At 42.9% G+C, this 23,564-nt stretch overlaps 1 protein-coding gene and 1 non-coding gene across 3 annotated transcripts in view; one reads left to right on the top strand and one right to left on the bottom strand.

Moving 5' to 3' along the window:
• Positions 1-457: 457 nt before the first annotated feature.
• Positions 458-23,564, bottom strand: part of Trpm1 (transient receptor potential cation channel, subfamily M, member 1) — a 115,938-nt gene continuing 92,831 nt past the window's right edge. Inside the window, exons 25-27 of one of the 2 annotated variants that reach the window (NM_001039104.2) lie at positions 22,666-22,868; positions 21,912-22,044; positions 458-2,270 (exon numbers count right to left, since the gene is read on the bottom strand). In NM_001039104.2, coding sequence (NP_001034193.2) covers positions 1,100-2,270; positions 21,912-22,044; positions 22,666-22,868 — 1,507 coding nt within the window. In that variant the 3' untranslated portion in view covers positions 458-1,099. The remainder of the gene's footprint in view (positions 2,271-21,911; positions 22,045-22,665; positions 22,869-23,564) is intronic. The other variant, XM_017322012.2, reaches the window with a different exon arrangement.
• On the top strand, positions 20,131-20,247 carry Mir6416 (microRNA 6416). Its single transcript, NR_105844.1, has one exon. It is a non-coding gene; the product is annotated as a microRNA 6416 (primary transcript).

Here is a 23,564-nt window from a genome sequence, read left to right as displayed (position 1 = left end):
GTCTCAGACCGCAGTCCTAACTTTAGTCCTAAGTGAAAGTGGCTTTGTTGGAAACGCATGCCTTTATTTTGCACGAACATCAGGTTGAAGTGTAACTTCTTGTGTTCTCAGCCTTGAGATGTGGCTGTGGTTGTTGAACCACTTGCCTTTAGGTTTTATCTACAGCTTTCCACAAACCATTCCTAGAGAAAGATACATTGATTCTTTGGGGGAGGTTATTTGTTTGTTTGTTGAGTTTTGTTTTGTTACTAAGAACCACAAGGACAAAAAAAAAATGCATCAGTAACCTTGAATTCACAAACCTCCTGTATTATTAGAGTGTGAGATTTCATAGACTTACATAATTTCAAAACAGAAAACCAACATAAAACATAAAACTCCTCATAAAAATGCATAAGTGATATGGCCACTGCTTACTTCTTGTACTTTACTGACTTTTATTTTCCTCCTTTCCTTCTTTTTTTTTTTTTTTACATCTACTCTATCTCTTTAACTTCACTGTGTCACTTAGTAAATGGCTCAGTAGTGATGTCAGTACCTTAAGGCCTCTGTCAGACAGTAGGTGGCCCACAAAGCAAAGAGCGCAGGCAGTCTTGATAGTGATGAACTAATTAGCTTCACTGGCCTAGTGTCTTCTGACATTTAACTTGTTTGTTTGTTTGTTTAGGACATTATTAAGTGGCTCAGGCTAGCCTGAAACCTCCCATGTAGCCAGGGATGACTGTAAATTTCTGATTCTCCTGAGTGCTGGGATTACAACTGTACAGGTGTATGCTGCAACACGTTTCATGTGCTGCTAGTGTTTGAAGCCAGGGACTTGGTTGTACTCTGTGAGCAGGCATTCTACCTACTGAGCTATAGCCCAAGCCTGCTCTAGTGTGGCTTTCATTCTCTTCTTCTACTACTAAAAACAACATAGTTTTCTAAAAAGTGCTTAACAGAACATTACTGTACCCTCATTACAATTTAAATTTAAAACTAAGTTCAAAATGAATGTATTTCCTAAACTTGATAATGTTTTGGATGGTCAAGATGGCAGCCATCGATGGTCTGGCTGTTGAGTGCTTGGTTTTTGTTTTAATCAAAGAAGCAAAACCCATCAGCACTCAGTTTCCGCGCTTCTTTTCTCTTGCTGGGTGTTTTGTCCCTCTGGAACAACTGACATAACTGCTAAGTTGCTAGTGCTGCTGGCATGTCCTGCCCTGTCTAATTTGCTAGGAGCGGGCTCAGCACTCCTAGGACGGCCATGTAAACTTCTTGACCGTAGGCAGGGGAATCCTAAAGTCTGATGTGGCTTCACAGAGAGTAAGTTTTCCTTTTCTGGCCTGTCGGAGACGGTGAGGGCTGAACGGGAGATCTGAGGATCCAGAAGAGATCCTCTGTGCTCATCTTCAAGCTCGTCTTGCGAGGCTGCTTCGGACACGATGTATGGGATGTCTGTGCTGCGGGAGCGCGTGATCCTTTGAACTTGACATCTCCATTCTGTCGCGTTCCATGCTTGGTCCATGATTGAACTGTACTCTGCACTCCAGTTGCTAAGACCTCGGACTAGCTTTCTTCCTTCAGTATAGACGAAGCTTCTGGACTTCATTGTTTTGTAGGTGTTAGGGTCTCCGGGGTAGTAGCGCACGAGTTTGCTCTCCCGCAGAGGGTGGGAATCGGTGCTTTCGACAGTCAGTTGAGTGCCTGTAACACCCGCTGCGTTCAGACTTGGTGCAGCTTCCGTGCTCTTGAAATCCGCCCGCGGATCGAACTCGCCTGCGGAGATGCCAGGGTCCGATCCAGGTCTCAGCTCTGTGCTCAAGGGACCTTCAAGGGCGAGCCGGCTGCGGCCTGGCGTGGCAGGTGGGCTGGGGCCAGGGGTGTGGTGCAGGTTGCTGGGCTGGTCCAGGTGCGACTTTGCATCCTCATCCTTCACACGAAAGGAGTAGGTTTTTTTCCGGAACGCTGTCCCTGGCGAAGTGGAGAGAGCAGGCTCCTCAAACAGAAGCTCCTCGCCATTGAAATGGTAGCGGTACAAGCTGTAGCCGTCGGCACTGTTGATGCTGCTCTGCCGCAGCAGGTAGGTGGCCTCGCATTCGGAGGATGCTCGAGATCGAGCCTGGATCAGATCAGACCTGTCGATGCCTGCCAGATTCTCCAGAGCGCTCACCATCCTGCCAGATAGCTCCTCCAGCTGAGAGAGCCGAAGGTCAACAGTCTGCAGAGAAGTTTTCATGAAATTTTCTCTTTCGTTGATTTCCTCCAATCTCATTGACATATTTTCAACCCTAGTAAATACAAAGGGATACGTTTATTAAATTGAGATTAATTCAATATTGAACACAGTAGAGATAATGTCATTGTATGAGCCCCCAGGTTTTGATCACCATCTTTGCTGGGCCTGTTTGTTCATGTTGCCTACCCCCAATAAAAGCTCTTACTTAAATAACGAGATTAAGAAATATCCATTAACATATAGTGTTTACGGAATGCCAGACATTCTGTTAGAGCAGTGGGTGCTCACTAATATTTCTTTACTCGGTGCTGGTTTAGGTATATTTAAATCCCATCACTGCCCTAACGAGGTAAACACTATTACTGTCATCCCCATTTTACAGAAAGGAAGTTAAGCAATGGAACTCGCCCGAAGTCACAGCTAATAAGCCCAGGATATATATGTGTGATTTGAGCACTCAACGTTTGCTTCAGCCATAGCCTTAGTAAGCAAAAAGATACTGTGATGGTTGTTTGATGGTCAATTGCATTGGATTAAGGTACCTTTCAAGTACCCAGCACCCAACTGAGTACAGCATTAGAAGTGCCCGTTAGGGTATTTCCACAGAGGATGAATTTAGGGGGAAGGCTCGCTGTGTGCTGAACTTGCTCATAGGTCGGTACTCCCACTTTTAAAAAAGGGAAGGAGAAAGCCGTTGCAATAGTACACCCAGGAGTCATGCTGGCACCCACCTCTCTCTGCTTCCTGACCCACCAGGAGAGAGCAAGCTCCTACCCCCAGAGCACAAACCAGCTGCCATGCCATTGCCATCCAGCTGTGAAGGACTGTACCCCAAACTGTGAGCCAAAGTAAAGCCCTCCTCTTTTAAGTTGCTTCTATAAATACAATACAGCCTAAGGATTTACCAGAAACTGGTAAACGCTTTAAATCATCTACAGATGACTTGTAGTGCCTAATGTAATATAAATACTATGTAAACATTCCTTCCATTGAATTGTTTAGGAAATAATGATAAGGGAAAAGTCTTCATATGTTCAGAATAGAGGGAATTTTAAAAAACACTTCAAGATTTATTATATTTATTTATTTATTTTTATTTGAAGTGTGTGTGTGTGTGTGTGTGTGTGCGTGTGTGTGCGCGTGCGTGTGCATGTATACCATTCAGTGCCTGTGCCATGGAGTAGGGAGGGTGAATGCTCAACAGGGCATGTGTGGAAGTCAAAGGAAAACTTGCATAACTGGTTCTTCTTCTACTACATGGGGACCAGATATCAGACTCAGATGGTTGAGCCTGGTGGCAAGCACATTCACTGACTGAGCAACTGTTCCTGCCTTTAAAAACATATGTTTCAGTCTGAGGTTGTTGTATCCATAGGTGCAGAACCCACAGACTTGAAAGGCTAAGAGTATGAGTAGTTTCTTTTGATAGTTTTAACTATGGCTACCAATAATAAATGGGTCATAACAAAATAGATAAATAAATAAATGTTTACTGGAAGTTCAAGGGACTCAAAAAATAAGTGTTAATAGTTAAATGCAGATTATCATGTGGTTTACTTGAAGACAATGTGTCAGTAAATTACACAAGTAAATTATACATGCAAGATTATTATTTATATTTAATATTTTCTTAGTAAGGTTACACAAGAAAAGTTCATGACAAATTATAAATATCTGGTGTTATATAATTTAAAAAATCTCCTAGATCAACATAAGCAACAGTTTATGAAACTTATGCTGCTTGGATTGAAACCTGATAGAATAAAGCTTGTTTTATATTTCAATGTGAATAGGCTCATGACACACATCTCTAGGAGGCAGTGAAGTATGCCCAGGATTATGGACTGCCTTCGAAAAGTTGAATTTCTTCCAGGGATAAGTTGGGAGTCCTGGCTCCAGAGTGCTGCAGTGGCTTGTCTAGGCAGGTTCCTCCCTCTATGGTGGCTGATGTGACACGACCAGGCTTTGATTTCTGTCCCAAGTTTCTTAAGAGAATATGTGTGGTTTCTATAATAACTTGGCTCGCAGCACAGTCTGTTTCCAGAAGGTCTTTGGTGTGTGTGCTGCATAGCATAGCAAACTCCTCTGTGTCCTGCTGACTTTCCACACACCCTCGCTGTGAGAGTCTGCTCTTCCTTTTTCTTCTCTTTTTTCTTTTTTATCATCGGGCGACACATGGGGCTCTCCTTTTGCCACCTCTGCCCACACTGGACATCCGGTGTGCCACACGTAGCTCGCCATTGCACTAGCAACCCTTACCTGGCATTTGCCTAGAGCTGCATTGGTCAGTGCTGGTCTTCTACTGCCCACATTGACAGCTGCAGTCTGCTGCGTGGCAGAGTCCTGGCTTCTATTCTTAACTCTTTTCTTGGAGAGAGAGCTATTTATGTGCCCCTTGATTAGGCGAATCATTTGATCAGCAAGATCTGGCTTCCTGGAAGCTCACACCAAGCAGGACTTAATTTAGTGTGGACGAGAAGACATGGCTGCCTTACGGTAAAGCCTTTCCCTATCAGCCAGTCTGTGGATTCTCTCAGCTCTTGCCCTTCAGGGGTGTGCAGATGGATGGATCTCACTGAAAACTTTCCATTACTTCTAAAGGATACTTGGAATTCACTGTTAAATATGCTCCTTGCTCTCCTCAGTCTACTATGTAACCACAATGCCTATGTGACAGTCAAACGTGAAAGCCTTCAACAAACATCACAGAAAGAGATAGTGCAGCTGTGCACACAGCTAAATGGAAATTGGAAAAAGTAGAGATAGGCATCTTTCCTCTGCCATCTTCTATACTTATCTGCCCCTCCTTATTAGCTAATTAAGAGTACAGCTCGACAGCTATTCATACATGAAGAAAGAACCCCCAAAGTCATTGTTTCCTTGTTTCCCTTGTGCTGATTACCCCCCTAGCCCTCCATCCCACCACCCTGAATCTGGTCCAGCCTCTGGGAAGCATCCCACTGTGGCCTCTCACACCTTCTCTAAGGCTACTCTTTCCTGAACCTGAGGAGGAAATACGTTGTCAAGCAACAGACCTCAGAAGAAGCTGCCAGATGCTCTTAGACTCCACAACCTGCTGCTACTTAGAGAAAGCAAAGTTTCAGCCACTCTGCCAGATGGAAGGAGGTTGACCTGAGGTGCGGTTCTTTTTGTTTTTTACCCCTTTTCTCCATGCTATCTATACTCAAAAAGAAGGGGAAATGGGTAGAGTTCATTTACTTTTGAAATGATTAATGAAAATAACAAATTATGAATGCCTTAGTTACTTTTCTATTGCTGTGATAAAATACCATGACCAAGGCAATTTCTTATGAAAGAAATTGTGTCATTTGCCTTTTAGTTTCAGAAGGTTAGAGACCATGATGATGGAGCAAAAGAACAGCTGACAGATCATATCTTGATCTACATCCATGAAGGGGGATGTGGGGTGGTGGAGAAAGAGAGATCACTGAGAATGACATGGGCTTTTAAAACCTCATAGTCCACCCCAGTGACACACCTCCTCCAATAAGGCCACACCTCCTAATCCTTCCTAAACACTTCTACCAGCTAGGGACCAAGTATTCAAATAAATGAGTCTAAGGGGGCTATTTTCATTCAAAGCACACACTTCACACTCCCTGAACCCATAAGCTTATGGATAAGCATAATGCAAAATAAATTTAGTTCAATTTTAAAAGTCTTCATACTCTTCTACAGTCTCAACATACTTTCAAAGTCCAAAGTCATAAGCTTATGGATAAGCATAATGCAAAATAAATTTAGTTCAATTTTAAAAGTCTTCATACTCTTCTACAGTCTCAACATACTTTCAAAGTCCAAAGTCGGGCTGGTGAGATGGCTCAGTGGGTAAGAGCACCCGACTGCTCTTCCGAAGGTCCAGAGTTCAAATCCCAGCAACCACATGGTGGCTCACAACCATCCGTAACGAGATCTGACTCCCTCTTCTGGAGTGTCTGAGGACAGCTACAGTGTACTTACATATAATAAATAAATCTTAAAAAAAAAAAAAAAAAAAAAGAGAAGCCTGAAATTCAGCCTGCAATGTCTCTTTCTTGGACAGATGGTTCCAGAACACAGGATGCCTCCCAATGAATTCACCGGTCAAGGAAGCCCCAAAGGGTTCCTTTAAAACAACACAAACTGTTGCATTGTTCTTGGCTGCCCTCCATAGCAAGATGGTAGACCCTATTGCTGAAGACACAACACACTTTGGTTGCTGGACATAGAAAATTCCAGAAAAAAAAAAAAAAACAAAGTCCAAAGTCTCTTCTAAGACTGAAGACAATCTATTAATTGTAGCTCTGAAGTGGAAGCATACGTGCTCTTTGGAAAGTCAGTTGGATGGTGTTTTGCTGGGGCAGTCAGGTGAAGGAACATTTAGCTGAAGTGGTCACAGGTGAAAGGCTAAGGCAGACTTGTGAAGGAATGTTTAGCTGAAGCAGATACAGGTGAAAGGATGTTCTGATAAAGCAAGCATGTGAAAGGACACGTGATGAAGGATTCTTTGCTAATGACATGTAAGTATCAGTCCGCCTTACATTGTGTAGTTGAGCTCCATTTGTTGGGGCTCCATAGAGAGAAACACACCAAAAACCTTTTGGTGGTGTGCTGCAGTTTCTTGCCATCTCTGCGGACGCGGGCTGATTGGCAGAGGGCTGTCAGCTAAGACTGATGCATATGCCGAGGCAAGACAGATGCTGAGGCAACACTCGTAGAGGACACATGATATTTGGAGAGTATAAATAGGACTCGACAAACAGTGGAGGGGCTGAGCTGGGCTTGCTTATAGAGCTAGCTGTGCAATGCTTGTGAGTCTCTCGTCTTCACTGATCTTCCTTTGCTTTCCTGAGAGAGGCACAGCCAGGAACTCCTGGCATTCCTCCTGGTTCCTCCTGCTGACTTGTGCATAGTCTGAGGCCTGGGTGTCTCTCCTAGCTGTTGTTAACCCGATTCTATCAAACTGGACCACTGGTGTATCTGTGAAGTGTTTAGGAGTGGACCGAGCTTCTGCTGCTAATCTGTAAACTGAACTGCTCATTTCCAGACAATATAGACATGATAGACAGGAGTTGCTCCAAATAACTTTCCTAAGCAAATCTACTTCTCCCATATCCTTGCTTTCCCACTACCTTTGGTGGGTGGTGGGCTAAAAGGGAGATTACAGCATTTAAGAACCATCATTAAAAATAAGGTTTTGCCGGGCGTGGTGGCGCACGCCTTTGATCCCAGCACTCGGGAGGCAGAGGAAGGTGGATTTCTGAGTTCAAGGCCAGCCTGGTCTACAAAGTGAGTTCCAGGACAGCCAGAAATACACAGAGAAACCCTGTCTCGAAAAAACAAAAAAATAAAAATAAAAATAAGGTTTTAAAAAACAAATTTACATAGTCCACTGTAAAATCAAAAAGCAAATTATACACCTACAACACGAAGTAGCTCAGATATACAGAAGCATTCCAAAAGGGGGAGTGGGGGCATTAGTGAGGAATACTGGACCAGAACAAGACCAAAATCCAGGAGGGAAAACTTAACTCCTGTTACTCCACGTCTGATGTAGCAAACGGTCTGATGTCCGAGGGCTTAGATGTCCCCCAACCCTCCAGCTTTGTGTCTGCAGCATACTTCTCTCTCTTGGGCTGGTTCCACTCTCTGTTTGCAGCTCTCCTTTGTAGGTCTTCCATGGCTCTAGCCTCTCCTGCATCCTGGTGTTTCTAACACAATCCAGGCTTCACTTTCACAATGTCATGCAATTGCCTCTCAGGACCTCTATGCAGACTCCCCTGACACACACCTAGCCTCAAGGGATCACCTTAACCCCAGATAGAAGATCCACAACCTCTGTATCCATGTATCCTCCATAATTCTAAAGCTGGAACCACATGGACAACACTTTCAAGTTTGACTACCAACTTGGGGTGAATCCAGGCACCCCTGAATAGTATCTGTACCAGCTTTGCTTTGTTATTGCTTTTTCAGATCAGAAAACTCCTTAAGCCATGTCTTTTCATGAGTTGGAAGTTAGCTGTGTGGGGTCTTACCCTGAGGGCACCCCTTTCTTAATTCCATTTCTCACCATACCTCTTTTTAATTTTCTCATTTTTTAGCACAGGCCTTAGCTACAACATTAAATTCATTGGGGCTCCTCCCCCTTCTTTGTTTACTGTACATTTTATATTTCTTTTTGTTTCACTTGTCATTTTTCAGGATAGATTCGCATATGAGTGATTACTATACAGGTCTACACAGAGAAACCCTACCTTGAGAAACAAAAACAAAACAAAACAAAAAGAATGATTATTAATTACATCATGGCAGTCAATATTAATCTTGAATCTCTTTTGCCAAGGAAATTAGTCTGCTACTTTTCAGTTTAGCCTCAGGCAAATTCTTAGGACAAGGGCAGAAAGCAGCCACATTCATTGCCAAAGTATCACAAGAATGGTCTCTAGTTCCCTTGCTGACACTGTTATCCTGAAACCTCTTAAACTGGCCCTTTACAGTGTGCAAGCTGTCAATACTACTGTCTTCCAAATTCCTAGAAGAAACACCCATGGTGTTGTGCTTTTATAGCCCAAAGACCCATAGTCTTCCACACACACCCCCCAAAACCCAGCATGGTCAGGTCTACTCTCCAGCAATAGTGTACTCTCTAGTTCCAAGTTCTCTCTTAGTTAACATTTCTATGAGATAAAACACCATGACCAAAGCAATTTCTGAGATAAAGTGTTTAATTTGGTTTCTGTTTTCAGAGGTTTCGTCCATGATGGTGGAACAAAGGAACACCAGAGAACTTACATCACAGCCACAAAGCAGAGAGAGAAAGAGGGCACACTAGGAATCTAAGGATTTTTTTTGAAATCTCAAAGCCCACCCCGCCCCCAGTAATACACCTCCTCCAACAAGTGCACATTTCATAATCCTTCCTAAGTAGTTCCACCAACTGGGGTCTAAGTCTTTAAATAATTGAACCTATGGGAGCTATTCTCATTCCAAGCACCATAAGGAACTATCTTCATTTGTAGTCATGCTTTGAGACTTCTTAGTGATCTTAGCATGGGCACAGAGTGATTCCAGATGGCAATGACTAGCTACCTAGAGTTTACTTGATGTCTTTCAATGTGCTTAGTTGCTAACATGAAGAATCTCTATTTTTTTATGACAGAGGCTCATAGTGAAGTGATTAGTCAGCAAATGCATAGATAACCATGTTATTTACAAATAAAAATAATTTTATTTCTTCCTTTTTAAGAAACATGCTCGGGCTGGTGAGATGGCTCAGTGGGTAAGAGCACCCAACTGCTCTTCCGAAGGTTCGGAGTTCAAATCCCAGCAACCACATGGTGGCTCACAACCATCCGTAATGAGATCTGACTCCCTCTTCTGGAGTGTCTGAAGACAGCTACAGTGTACTTACATATAACCAATAAATAAATCTTTAAAAAGAAGAAAAGAAAAGAAAAGAAAAGAAAAGAAAAGAAAAGAAAAGAAAAGAAAAGAAACATGCTCCATATGCACCTGGAGCTGACCCTGTGCCACAGTGCTCCATACTCAAATACCTCCGTGAGAGAGCTGGTCTCCCAGGAGTGCTAGCACACCTGTGAGCCCAGGTAAGACCACCACTTCTGCTCAAATTCCTGGCCCAAGAAGGACCAGCCCAGAGTCATCAGTACACAGGAACCAAGGAACAGCCCGGGACAGGGTCCTTCAGGTTTCAGTCTGTGCCCCAGAGCTAACCCTGTGCCACAGCTCTCCATATCTAAATCCATCCCAGAGAGAATTGGTCTCCCAGGAGTACTGATACACAGGCTTGCAGGAGGGACAAGCTACAATCAGAGACAGCAAGACCAGCTAAAACTAGAGATATCCAGATGGCAAGAGGCAAGGGCAAGAACATAAGCAACAGAAACCAAGGCTACTTGGCACCATCAGAACCCAGTTCTCCCACCACAGTGAGCCCTGAACACCCCAATACACCAGAAAAGCAAGACTCAGATTTAAAGTCACACCTCAGGATGATGATAGAGGACTTTAAGAAGGACATAACTAATTCCCTTAAAGAAATACAGGAGAACAGAGGTAAACATTTAGAAGTCCTTAAAGAATAAACACAAAAGTCCCTTAAAGAATTACAGGAAAACACATCCAAACAGGTGTAGGAATTGAACAAAATCATCCAGGATCTAAAAATGGAAATATAATCAACAAAGAAATCACAAAGGGAGACAACCCTGGAGTTAGAAAACCTAGGAAAGAGATCAGGAATCATAGACGCAAGAATCACCAACAAAATACAGGAGATAAAAGAGAGAATCTCAGATGCAGAAGATACCATAGTAAGCATTGACACAACAGTCAAAGAAAATGGAAAATGCAAAAATATCCTAACTCCAAACATCCAGGAAATCCAGGACACAATGAGAAGACCAAACCTAAGGATAATAGGTATAGAGGACAGCGAAGATTCCCAACTTAAAGGTCCAGTAAATATCTTCAACAAAATTATAGAGGAAAACTTCCCTAACCTAAAGAAAGAGATGCCCATAAATATACAAGAAGCCTACAGAACGCCAAGTAGACTGGACCAGAAAGAAATTCTTCACATAATAGTCAAAATACCAAATGCACAAAACAAAGAAAAAATATTAAAAGCAGTAAGGGAAAAAGGTCAAGTAACATATAAAGGCCGATCTATCAGAATTACACCAGACTTCTCACCAGAGACTATCAAAGCTAGAAGATCCTGGGCAGATGTAATACAGATCCTAAGAGAAGAGAAATGCCAGCCCAGACTTCTATATCCCACAAAACTCTCAATTACCATAGACAGAGAAAAACACGATATTATATGACAAAACCAAATTTACACAATATCTTTCCATAAATCCAGCCCTACAAAGGATAGTAGATGGAAAACACCAACACAAGGAGGAAAACTACACCCTAGAAAAAGCAACAAAGTAATGTTCTTTCAACAAACCTAAAAGAAGATAGCCACACAAACATAATTCCACCTTTAATAACAAAAATAACAGGAAGCAACAATTTCTATTCTTTAATACCTCTTAACATCAATGGACTCAATTTCCAAATAAAAGACAGACAAACAGACTGGATATGTAAACAAACCCCACCATTTTGCTTCATACAGGAAATGCACCTCAGTGTCAAAAACAGACACTACCTCAGAGTAAAGGGGTGGCAAACAATTTTCCAAGCAAATGGTCCTGAGAAACAAGCTGGAGTAGCCATGCTAATATCAAATAAAATCGACTTTCAACCAAAAGCTACCAGAAAGGATAAGGAAGGACACTTCATACTCATCAAAGAAAAAAATCTACTAAGATGAACTGTCAATTCTGAACATCTATGCTCCAAATGCAAGGACACTCACATTCATACAAGAAACTCTACTAAAGCTCAAAGCACACATTGCACCTCACACAATAATAGTGGGAGACTTCAACACCCGACTCTTATCAATAGACAAATCATGGAAAACAGAAAGTAAACAGAGACACAGTGAAACTAACAGAAGTTATGAACCAAATAGATTTAACAGATTATTACATTATACTACAGAACATTTCATCCTAAAAAAAGAATGAATATACCTTCTTCCCAGCACCTCATGATACGTTTTCCAAAATTGACCATATAGTCATAGTCCAGGTCACAAAACAGGACTCAACTGATACAAGAAAATTGAAATAATCCCACGCATCCTATCAGATTACCATGTTACTCAATAACAACAAAAACAATAGAAAGCCCACAGACACATGGGATATTTGAATGGGGTTCTGACACCTTTTATAAAATACATATTTGATAAACATAAAAGCTATTTAGGAAGCAGCACAGTCAAACCAAACTTAACTAACATCTGGAGGCAGGTAATGTTTGCCTTTCCCTGCAGTCTCTGAGGCCCTGGCTATCATGCACACAGCTGTCATTCAAATATTTCTAATCATTTGATCAAGCCATTCACAAAAATGCTAGGCTGACTGATACTCCAAGCTCAAGAGCAAACCTCCTTGATTGGCAAGCAAGCAGGTCATTTGGGATGCAGTGTGCTCTTGAATGACCCGGCCATTGATTCCCTACTGGTTCTCCTCACGATTTCCCCTCAGACTGAGCTCCTGGTCTCTGTAACTATTACTGCATTTGGACCACAGGAAGCAGCTCTGGGTTCTGTGTCACATACCACAGTGGTATTTACTCACAGCACAGGTCACTTCAGAACACGTCTACAAAGGGTTCGTTTCCCTAATTGCCAAACAGGATTTTTCAACTGGCAGGGCAGCAGAAAATCCCCAAAGGCTGGCCTTCTCCTTGTTTTATATAAAAGAAAATTATACACAAATGAGATCTGCAAGTTTTCAGGGCCATAGGCGCCATTCCCTTGTCTTTTGAGGAGAATTGTTTAACTTCCATTTAATTTCAAACATCACTTGTTTCACCTCTCCTTTCTCTAAAGACATCAAGGAGGCCAGAAACTAATTTGCTTATTTAGACTTTTTTTTTTTTAATTCTGACATTCTAAATTTATTCTACTTTCAAAATTTAACACATTCTTGGTGTCATACAGGTATAGAATATTTTCTTTTTTTTTTCTTTTTAAAATTTATGTTTATTAAACGCTTTCTTTATTTACATTTCAAATTTTATCCCCTTTCCTCATTTCCCATCAAAAACCTCCCTTATCCCACCCCCACTCCCCCACCTCCCCACCCCTGCTCACTAACCCACCCACTCCCACTTCCCTGTCCTGGCATTCCCTGGCATAGAGCCTTCACAAGACCAAGGGCCTCTCCTCTCATTGATGTCCGACAAGGCCATCCTCTGCTACATATGCAGCTGGAGCCTTGAGTCCCTCCATGTGTACTCTTTGGTTGGTGGTCTAGATCCTGGGAGCTCTGGGAGGGGGTACTAGTTGGGTCATATTGTTGTTCCTCCTATGGAGCTCCAAACCCCTTCAGCTCCTTGGGTACTTTCTCTAGTTCCTCCGTTGGAGACTCTGTGCTCAGTCCAATGGATGGCTGTGAGCATCCACTTCTGTAATTGTCAGGCACTGGCAGAGCCTCTCAGGAGACAGCTCTATCAGGCTCCTGTCAGCAAGCTCTTGTTGGCATCCACAATCGTGTTGGGGTTTGGGAACAATATATGGGATGGATCCTCAGGTGGGGCAGTCTCTGGATGGCCTTTCCTTCATTTTCTGCTCCACACTTTGTCTCTGTATCTCCTCTCATGGGTATTTTGTTCCCCCTTCTAAGAAGAACGAAGTATCCATTCTGTGGTCTTCCTTCTTTTTGAGCTTCATATGGTTTGTGAATTGTATCCTGGGTATTCTGAACTTCTGGACTGATATCCACTTATCAGTGAGTGCATGTCATGTATGTTCTTTTGTGATTGGGTTACCTCAATCAGGATGATGTTTTCTAATTCCATCCATTTGCCAAGGAACTTCATGAATTCATTGTTTTTAATAGCTGAGTAGTACTCCATTGTGTAAATGTACCACATTTTCTGTATCCATTCCTCTGTTGAAGGACATCTGAGTTTTTTTCCCCATCTTCTGGCTATTATAAATAAGGCTGTTATGAACATAGTGGGGCATGTGTCCTTATTACATGTTGGAGCATCTTCTGGGTCAGTTTAGACTTTAATTAATGATTGTAGTGCCCTGTAACCCTTCATATTTCTCTGTCCCATTCAGAGGTTAGTATACAGACTTTGGATTTCTCTGTTAAAGGGGTGTACCCTAAATAGCAATGCCATTCCCAGGGTTTCAGATTAATGGGTGAAATTGACATATGTACACACTCTTTTTGTTTGTTTTGTTTCATTTTTTTAAGGGAAAAAAATCTCAAGGCTACTTCTGATTAACCCAGTACCAACCTTTAGAATTCTATTAGAGCTGGGGATGGAGTGACACACCCCAACTTCCCTTTATCATGCACCTGCCACCAAGAGTCCCCTCTAAGACAACAGAAGAGACTGCAGCACAGCGGTGTTGGCAGACTCAATTGAAACCGTTTATGTGCCGGTTCCCTGTGAAGTGCAGATGCTGTACAGGTGTAAAGAATAGGACTGTGCGGAGTTAGGTGTCATTGCCAGCCTCTTCCACGTCTCCGCAGCTCTCTACACTGATTACTAAATGTGTGTTTTGTTTTTAGTGTCATATCCATGAACCTTGAACTTGAACAAAACCTTGTACTAGATTTAGCAATATAGAACTTCTGGACACTATGTGGAATTTTTGTTGTAATTGCTATGGGATTATCTGTGTATGGATTTCTCATAGGCTCTCATCTGTTAATGTAAGTTGTGCCTATATCTTCGCCTGATGAAACTCTGTGTCTCTTTGAAGGACAGAACCTAGGCATGTGCAGCTCCTCCCTGAGCCAGTTATTAAGATGCATTTGGGGGGGGCAGCCACTTTTTCATGTGGAACAGTCACAGCTTACCTGCAAGGCACCTCCTAAATTACACAGAACATTTCTGTAATGACAGAGTAAAATATTCATATCAAAACACGATCTTGCCAGAGTTAGGTCCAGTTGGTTCTTGTATAAACCCATGTTTCAAGATCTCATGGGATTCCACGCTTGAGTTCTAAGACTGCTTCTACTCTATAATTTTATTCCAGATCCATAGATCATAAGGTTGTCTAATTCACTCTAAAATTTTACATCTGGTTGTTTTAATTTCCAGTTACTTCCCTTTCACGGGGCTGTCTTTAAGGTTAGTAATTACAGGGAGAACACCCAGGGGAGCACCTTGTCCTGACTTGTAGAGATTTTATACACAAAAGGCTGAATGACGGAATGAAGCTCTAGCCTTAAATCTCTCGTCTTCCTCCTTCTGTGTCATCCATGATACACTGAGCAGTTGCTAAAGGGGTATTAGGCTCTCTGGGATGCTAGCTGTGTTCCTCACTTATATTCTACCACTGGCTGTTCCTGAAATCTTCCGGGCTCCTAGAATTCTAGGCATCTGAATCGCTAGCTCTTCCAGCACTTTCTGTGTGGGCCAGACCCTGTGGTCTGTTGCTGAGTGTAGTCAATTTGCATCCTGACTTCTCCCGTTCACATTCCTCGTGCTTCACCCCTCATCTATCTTAACCAGGGCTGCAGAGCCTGGCGAAGGAAAATGGTGCCAGAAGGCAAGCAAGTGTGTTTATGCTGCCAGTGGTGACATTATCATTGTCATGGCGTCCCTGCTGTTGGTTCTGGGGAGCAGAGCTCATCTTGCTCCTCCATGCTCTGTGCATCCTTACCTTTGAGCTCTAGGGTGTGTGCTGGCTAGTTTTATGTCAACTTGACACAAGCTAGAGTCATCTGAAAAGAGGGAGCCTCAGTGGAGAAAATGCCTCCATAAGATCCAGATGTAGGGCATTTTCTACACTAGTGACTGATGGGGGAGGGCCCAGACTATTGTGGGTGATACCATCCCTAGGCTGGTGGTCCAGGTTTCTATAAGAAAGCAGACTGAGCAAGCCATGGGGAGCAAGCCAGTAAGCAGCATCCCTCCATGGCCTCTGCATCAGCTCCTGCCTCCAGGTTCCAGCGCTGTTTGAGTTCTGTCTAGACTTTCTTCACGATGAACAGTTATATGGGTGTGTAAGCCAAATGACCCTTTTCCTCCTTAATTTGCTTTGGTCATGGCGTTTTGTCACAGCAAGAAAAACCCAAACTGAGACAGGATGTCACTGATGAAGGCCATGGGAGGTACACAGACATGGCCCAGTACAACGCCATGCTGTCTTGTTATGGCTGCATCTTAATTACTCTGTCAAACAATCCCATGGCCACAACCGTTCTGTGTATACTTTTTTTTCCTGAAACTCAGCTTGTGCCACTAGAATCACCCCTACTGGATTCACGGCCACTGTAGCACTCATGTGGGTGGCTGTCCTTGGCCCTGATTCTTGAATTTTTTTTCCTCCTATGTTCCTAGTCTTCTCGTTAATGTAATGTTCCTGCCTTTCTTGTGGCCTTTTCTTCTGCAGGAGGAATGGCTTTCTGGTTGGAGGTTGAAATCCTGGCCATCCACCCAGTTTTCCTTCATTCTTTGAGTCAGATGCCTGAAAGGAAAGTGGTTTTCTATTGTCTTGTCTTGTAAAAGCTTGGTGGGGCTGCTGATGGTGCAGTGAGCAGGTGCCACAGGCAATGACTGCTGCCTGTGACTGAGCTGGCATGCCTAACCCTGGGAGTATTTGGCAAGCGCTGAGACACACCATCCAGTACAACTCTATTGCTGATGAACTTGATCTTTTTATCTATTTGCCTAATGTCTGTGTGTGTCTCTCTCTCAATTGGCTCTGTGTTGGCTAGTTTTATGTCAACTTGACAAAAGCTAAAATCACTTTGGAAGAGGACTCTCAACTAAGAAAATGCCTCATGTGATTGATAAGATTTGCGTGTAAGAAGTCTGTAGTGTGTTTTCTTGATTGATGATGGATGTGGGTGGGTCCAGCTCACTGGGCGCTGTACCACCCCGAAGCAGTCATGGATGATATGAGAAAGCTGGATGAGCAAGCCAGTAAGCAGCGTTCCTCGGTGGCTTTTGTTTCAGTTCCTGCTTCCAGATTCCTGCCTTGAGTTCCTGCTTTAGCTTTGGCTTCATTAAGGGATTATGATCCAAGATATGTAAGCCAAATAGTTCCTCCCGACTGCTTCTGGTCAAGGTATTTTACCACAGCAATAGAAACTGTAACTAAAACAGGCTCTCAAAGGCAGACGAGGAGAATGTCATTCAGTGAGCCCTCAAAGCTCCAGTGTTTAATGGATTCCCCTTTCTGTTCAAACAGCCTTCAAATTCCCATTCATTTACATGATGAAAGCAACCAGCCAGGATCTGTCCCAAGTATCTCTCTTACCACTATGTGTTTTGTCTTTTTATGCTCTCTACATCTTTCTTTGTAAGACTAACCTCTCAGTTCTTTGTCTAGTTATCATCATGTCTCCTTCTCATTGAGACCTCTATTACCAATGCCTTCTCTTCCTAGTCACATGCCAAGAGGAGGCCAATAACATCTCAAGGCCATGGACTGTTGGTTTCCTGTCAGGTCTGCTGGAGGACTTAACCCAGATCCATGAATCTGACAAAAATTCCAACTGAGCAGAATCTATGGATATAATTTTGACTTGCTCTCTAGGTACAGGACCAGTTGCATTCAAAGTGTGTAACTTGCAAACTCTGGGCCTCATGTTTTGAGATAAACATAATAAAATTTCTGTTAGTGCTCCACTTGAAGGCTGAGGCAGGAAGATATTGAATTTGAGATCAGAGTGGGCTACACAGCCAAATCAACAAAACAAAGCAATATAAATGGCAGCAGAACAAAATTGTTAAGGGGAAAGAAAAAGAAATATATCACATATTCTAAAACTGAGACTAAGGTATTTATTGTAATTAAATATTAATTTTGGTGCTAGACTTCCTTGAAGCCACATTGAAAGGGTAAACACTGTTGATAATATAATTTTTGATTTTTGAAAAATAGAAGTTAAATCTCTGGTAAGGTCTTTCCAGAAAATATTCTTTCCAACGCAGTTGGCCTTGTGGACCCATTGCAGAGGGGCAGGACATGAAGAGACCCAAGTGTTCAATACTAGACTTGCAGAAGACTTGGGGAGATGTTGATATAGCAATTGCCAACCATTCCGATTGCCAACTGGTCATCAGGTAGGAAGTGATGGGTGGTCTCATTTTCAATTCAACTAGATTTGAATCAACTAGGAGACAGCCCTGTGTGTATATGAGGGTGTTTGTACAGAAGGTTAGGTGAGTCGGGAAGACCTACCCTCAAGGTAGATGGCATTGTTTATTAACTAAGGTCTCAGACTGAGTAATGGACAAAAGGAAGTGAGCCAAGCAATCATCTCTCAGCTTCCTCACTGAGGATGCAGGGGGGTGGGCAGCTTCATGTTCCTGCTGCCACGCTTTCTCACCACAGTCAGCATCAGATTATCAGCCGAAATAAACCCTTCTATTCTTAAGCTGCTTTTATCAGGGGTTTTATCACAGCAGCAGGGAACATAAGTGATGCGCATGAAGATGAAATGCTCAAGTTGACAAGTTCTGACTTGGTTCAGCTGGTGGACATTATTACAGTCTTGTGTTCCCAAGTCTTGGCTGTTTGCTGTTGCTGTTTGTGGAAAGAGACAATGCTTGCTAACAATACCCCTTGTTTTGGTGTTGCTAATACTGAGCATTCCTCCTCCCTATCTTCCCTCCTCCTCTCCCCTCCATTTTCCCCTTCCCTTCCTCCTCTTCCTCCCACTCCTCCCTTCCTGTTCTTTTGGTATATATTTTAGGCTGCTCTGGAACTCACTACAAACCTCAGAAGAACTTCAGACTACTGATCCTTCTGCTTTAGTTCCCAAGTGCTGGGATTACAGGAATGTGCCACCATGCCCAGCTGATACCAAATGTTCTGGAAGCTGTGCATTCTATGGTCCTTTGCTTTTCCCATTTTTAATAGTAACCACCAAGTCTTCAGGAATCCCAAACCTTAACTCAGATACACAAATCTGACAGACAACCTCTTAACAGGGCTCAGGAGAATCAGAACCTACCTGCTATTAATGGTTTGGACCATTTGTAGCATCTTTCTTACAGGACCAACTACATCTAAATGTATACTTCCTGAGCTGCATTATGTCCTGTATATTTTGAAGTATCAGAAGACATAAAATGAGTAAAGAGAAGGTCCTATAACTAGATTCATGCACAAGTCTGTGAAAATTAAAAACAAACACACAAAGCCCAAACCTCTAGTATAGAAAGTTATGGGGAATCAGAATCTGCCATTATTAGTTTGGTTAGTCAAAACCAAGAAAAATTGAACCAGGAGGGAGCAAAGTTGAGTCTCATCACCTGCCTCAAACGAACTGACTGAGAATGGATTAGAGATTTGTAGTTAAGTCAGAAGATATAAACATTCATTCATTCATCAAACTCTGTTCATACTTTGTGGAATTATCTTGGTGGGCAAAATCCAGACATGCTGACTGCATCTTAAGGTTCAATGGCCTTGAGCCAGTGAACTGTGTTTAGTGGTCGGGAAACTTTTTCATATGGCATTGGCTTTGAGCAGAGATTCAAAGGATGCGTAGGGAAGGTAGTGTAGGTAGACCAGGCAGAAGGATTGGCATGGGCAGAGCCCCTGTGACAGAAAGACAAAGGTGCCTTGAAGAAGCCAAAGAAGTGTAAAGTAAGGAACATGGAATCATGGTGACATTCAGTTTCTGCCTTGTCGAAGCAGCTTCATGATGGTGCCATTTATGGAACCTTGAGCCCCAGAGACATTGCCTGTATTTGAGGGAACTATGAGAGATGACGTGCAAGTTGGTGGTGCTTTGGGTTGAACCCTCTGCTTCAACTCAGGGCTATGTTATCTAACACTGAGTCATACCGTAAATCGCTTTCTGAGGGACTAAACGTTGGGTGTTACAACGTTGATATTGACATTTGATAACAAAAGTAAGTGTTAGGACTTAATGTTCATTTCCCAGAATCAGGAGGAAGCCATGAGTTGAGTCCCCACGCTGACATGATCAGCAGACCCTGTGTGGAGGGACATGCCTAACGTGCAAAGCTCTGTGTAAGCACATCAGGGGAAAAGCACCGAGACTCCCCGGTGTGTGTTGCAAAGGTACTCGGGCAACAGAGAAGGTCTGGTCCATGCCTCAGCAGACCAGACCCGAACCCACACCTGATGGCAGACACAGATATCACTGAGAGAAAGAGCAGTCATCAAACGCCAAGTATGGTCCAGAAATGAATTGATCGAGTAAATTAAAGAGGTGGAAGAATTGGCAGAAATTTCCAAATACACGAATGTCTGTTTTAGAAGAAACCACAAGTGCCTCAAGTTAGGTACAGACAAGAAGCATCCTTTCCCTTCCTCCGTATCATCTGCTCTTCTGGTGGTCTGCTTACTGGGAAGACTGCTCCTCCTCTCCCCTAGAGCGTTCACCTGTGAGTCAGCCTTGGCAAAGAGCAGCAAAAGGAAGCTGAGGGGCAGGAATGTGTTCCCTTCTCCTGTGGGGGCCTCAGCCAAGAAAACAGGAAGTGGTGTGTTTGTATTGCCCTGCGCTTTCTTACCTATTACGTCTGTACAGAGCCCCAAGAGAAAAATGCAATTTGGTAGTGCACTGATAACTACATTCATGAATCATTGGTCCAAGAATGATAAAAATCCAAACAATGCTAGGGGAAGGGAGATGGAAGAGAGGCAGAACAAAACCAAACACAATCTCCATTGTGAAGGACTGACAATTACAATTAAGTTAATGTATAACTTCCAAACGGAAAATTTTTACTACATATGAAGATATAATTCATATGTTTTAGAAGCTTAGCAACTACTGTAAAACTATCAATTGAGTATTTCAAAGTCTTATTAAAAATGTACTTTATTAAGGTTAAATGTTGGTGCAGGAAACCTTTCCGTTTCACTGTCTGGACTCGTTGCATTACAAAGTGATGGGGACCAGGAGGGGTCAGAGACTGATGTCAGAGGCGTATCTAGTCCTGTGGGCTGGGGTAGAATCAACAGCCTCACATACTCTGGGGGGAGAGCTGGAGATGTATCTGTGAGTTCAGTAGCTTATTTGGGCTCATGTTGGTCAAGTTTAGCTGAGGAACCTGTTTCAAATCCTATCATGTTTATACTTCTCAGTATACATTGGCATCTCTATCAGGAAACTATTTCTAAGTGCTCGAGGATATAAGGATGAGCCTGCCCCCCACCCAGGCATGTCTCCTGCATCTGTTTCTACCCACACTGTTAGTTAAACACTCATGAACAACATACTAGCAAGATCTGGGAAAGCTTACATTGTTTTTTCTGAAGCAATAAAGGGTCGCATCAAGGCTGATTTAAAAAAAATATAGATAGATAGAGTTCATTGTTGCTGCCTACCTTTTCTTTGCTGGCTATTTATTCCCAGTGTAGGGTACAGAAATAGATCAGACTGGTACACTACTAGCTTTCTGTTCTTCCTTGACCTCCCTTCAATGATTTATGTGTCCATCTGTCTGTCTGTCCATCCATCCACCCATCCATCCTTCCACCCATCCATCCATCCACCCATCCACCCACCCACCCATCCACCACCCATCCACCCACCCATCCATCCATCCATCCATCCATCCATCCATCCATCCATGGTTAAGCACTATCATGCTGATTTCTCTGTCTGCAGAACAGCTCCTGCCCAATTCAGAGACTTATGGGAAGCACACACCTCCTCCTTGCCCCAGCCCTTCCAGATCTCACTCTCATGCCATTCCAGAGGTGGGAGCCTATTTTTGTTCTGGTTGTCACTGCAGCAGCAAGGAAATATGCACACAGGCAGGGTGAGGAGCTCAGTCCCCAGTGGGCCACTGGCTTGGCAAAAGCAACACCACACTAGAAGCTGGAGATGATGGCTTCCTGTAGCTGACATAGGATTTGAGGTAAACATCACACTGAAGGAAGTATGGGTTTGGTTTTTTTTCTGCCTATTTGAAACAAATGATATTTTTCACTTTTATGTACAATGTGCGTCATGATTACAGAAGTGGGGGAAGTGAGTCTTTAAAACACAGTTTGAAAAGGGAGAAGAACTCTGAGCAACTACATGTGATTTAAAATGAATTTCAACACCCTGCGCAGAGTGGGGTGCAGAGCCTGGCATACCTCTCGCTTGTGACCCGGATGCGCTCGTCGCTGGACGACTGCTGCTCATCCTCCTTTTCCCGGAAGTGCTCCTGCACGCACTGCTCCTCAAACTCATGCAGTTTTTTCAGTTCTTCGTCGCTAAGGAACAACTCTGTGTAGGAGAAGAACGGTGGGGCACATCAGAACCACTCGAGAAGGATCGGTTTAGCTGTGCCATTGAGAATTTTATACTCTGGCATTGATTAGGCTTTAATTCTACACCAGGGGTAAGCAGGTAGTTTCCTGATCAAGTAGTTGTTAAACCCCGCCCCGTCTCTCCATCTCCCCCCAAGACTGGAGCAAAAAGGGTCACATTTCAAATAGAAAGACAAAGTGAATTACATCTGTCTGCTTGGAAATCAAAAAGCTTTCACAGAAAAACGTTTTGCATGTTATTGTACAAGCAGCCAAGCTTATATAGCTTCTTCTCTCACCCTTTTCAGATGGAATATATTAATATATTTAAAGGGGTGTCGAAGCATATGGAAGTATATATAGAAGAAAGGCTTTTGGGAATGTCAGTCTCTGGCTTCCATGATTTGGCTTTACCATCACTGACTACAATATAAGTGAGCAAAGCTAGAATACACAAAAACCCAAGAAACATTTTAAAGCATTCAGCAGTTGGATATTATGCATTTCACACACCTCAATATTTTGCTGAGGTTGCTATGGAAGTGTCTTTTGTTTTTTAAATTAGCCCACAAATAGAAATGAAGAGTCCCCAACGTACTCAACCCACGGTCCCGCTCCTCCTGGTCCCCCTCTCTCTTTTTTCTGCAGCGACCGCTGAGGCGCATAATGATGATATAGATGTGACTTAAGATGATCATTGGTGGGGGCAGGACCGGCCTGTCATGAAATGTCATGATCAGCTGGTATCGCTGGAACTTCCACACTTGATTGGATATTGACTTGACTTCAAAGAAGGTATTGCTTTAAAAGGAAGACATTGTTACAGTTACTTTCTCTTGTGATTTCAGGATCATTGGTTACTTAGGTTTAAGTGAAAATGTATCATGAGATAGACTTGGTATAATCTGCTGAGACTGATTCCTTGGTCACCTGATTGCTTGCGCTATCCCAGTGTGGATTATCTATGCTCAAAGACACATGCTTGTTGACTTTTGGTGTACACTGTTTTCTTAAAAACCCACACAGAAGTCTCCTCAGCATGCTAGTCCACATATGGAAAGGTACTTTGAAGAGTTAAAACATTTGATTCAAATCAAAGAGTTTGTACGCTGTAGATGAGCTGGTGATTAATTACTGAACTTACCCGACTGGAACGCACATTATTTTGGATATGGGTAAGTGTGATCTTTGTCATATTTAGCTTCCAGCAGGAGCCAGTCAGCATGTGACTGCATTGTCTGCTAGCCCCGGGGCTTTAAGAAAGCCCATTATTATCTAGAGACCATGGCAGACTCTTTTCTCAAGCTGCAGCTGGGGCCTGTTCTCTACAATGCCTTGTCTTGTTATATGACATGACTTTACAATTCTAGGGGGAATTTCTTCCATATCTTTAAGTTTAGCAGATATTTAGTTTTTCTTCCTCCCTTTTATTTTATTTTATTTGTTTTTTTGAGCCTGGGTCTCCGGTAGTCCAAGCTGGGCGTGAACCTGCTCTGT

This window comes from Mus musculus, chromosome 7, assembly GCF_000001635.26.
Source record: "Mus musculus strain C57BL/6J chromosome 7, GRCm38.p6 C57BL/6J".
In the NCBI taxonomy this organism is placed as follows: domain Eukaryota; kingdom Metazoa; phylum Chordata; class Mammalia; order Rodentia; family Muridae; genus Mus; species Mus musculus.
The sequence above is the reverse complement of the archived record's forward strand: the minus strand, read 5'-3'. Positions and strand labels throughout refer to the sequence as shown.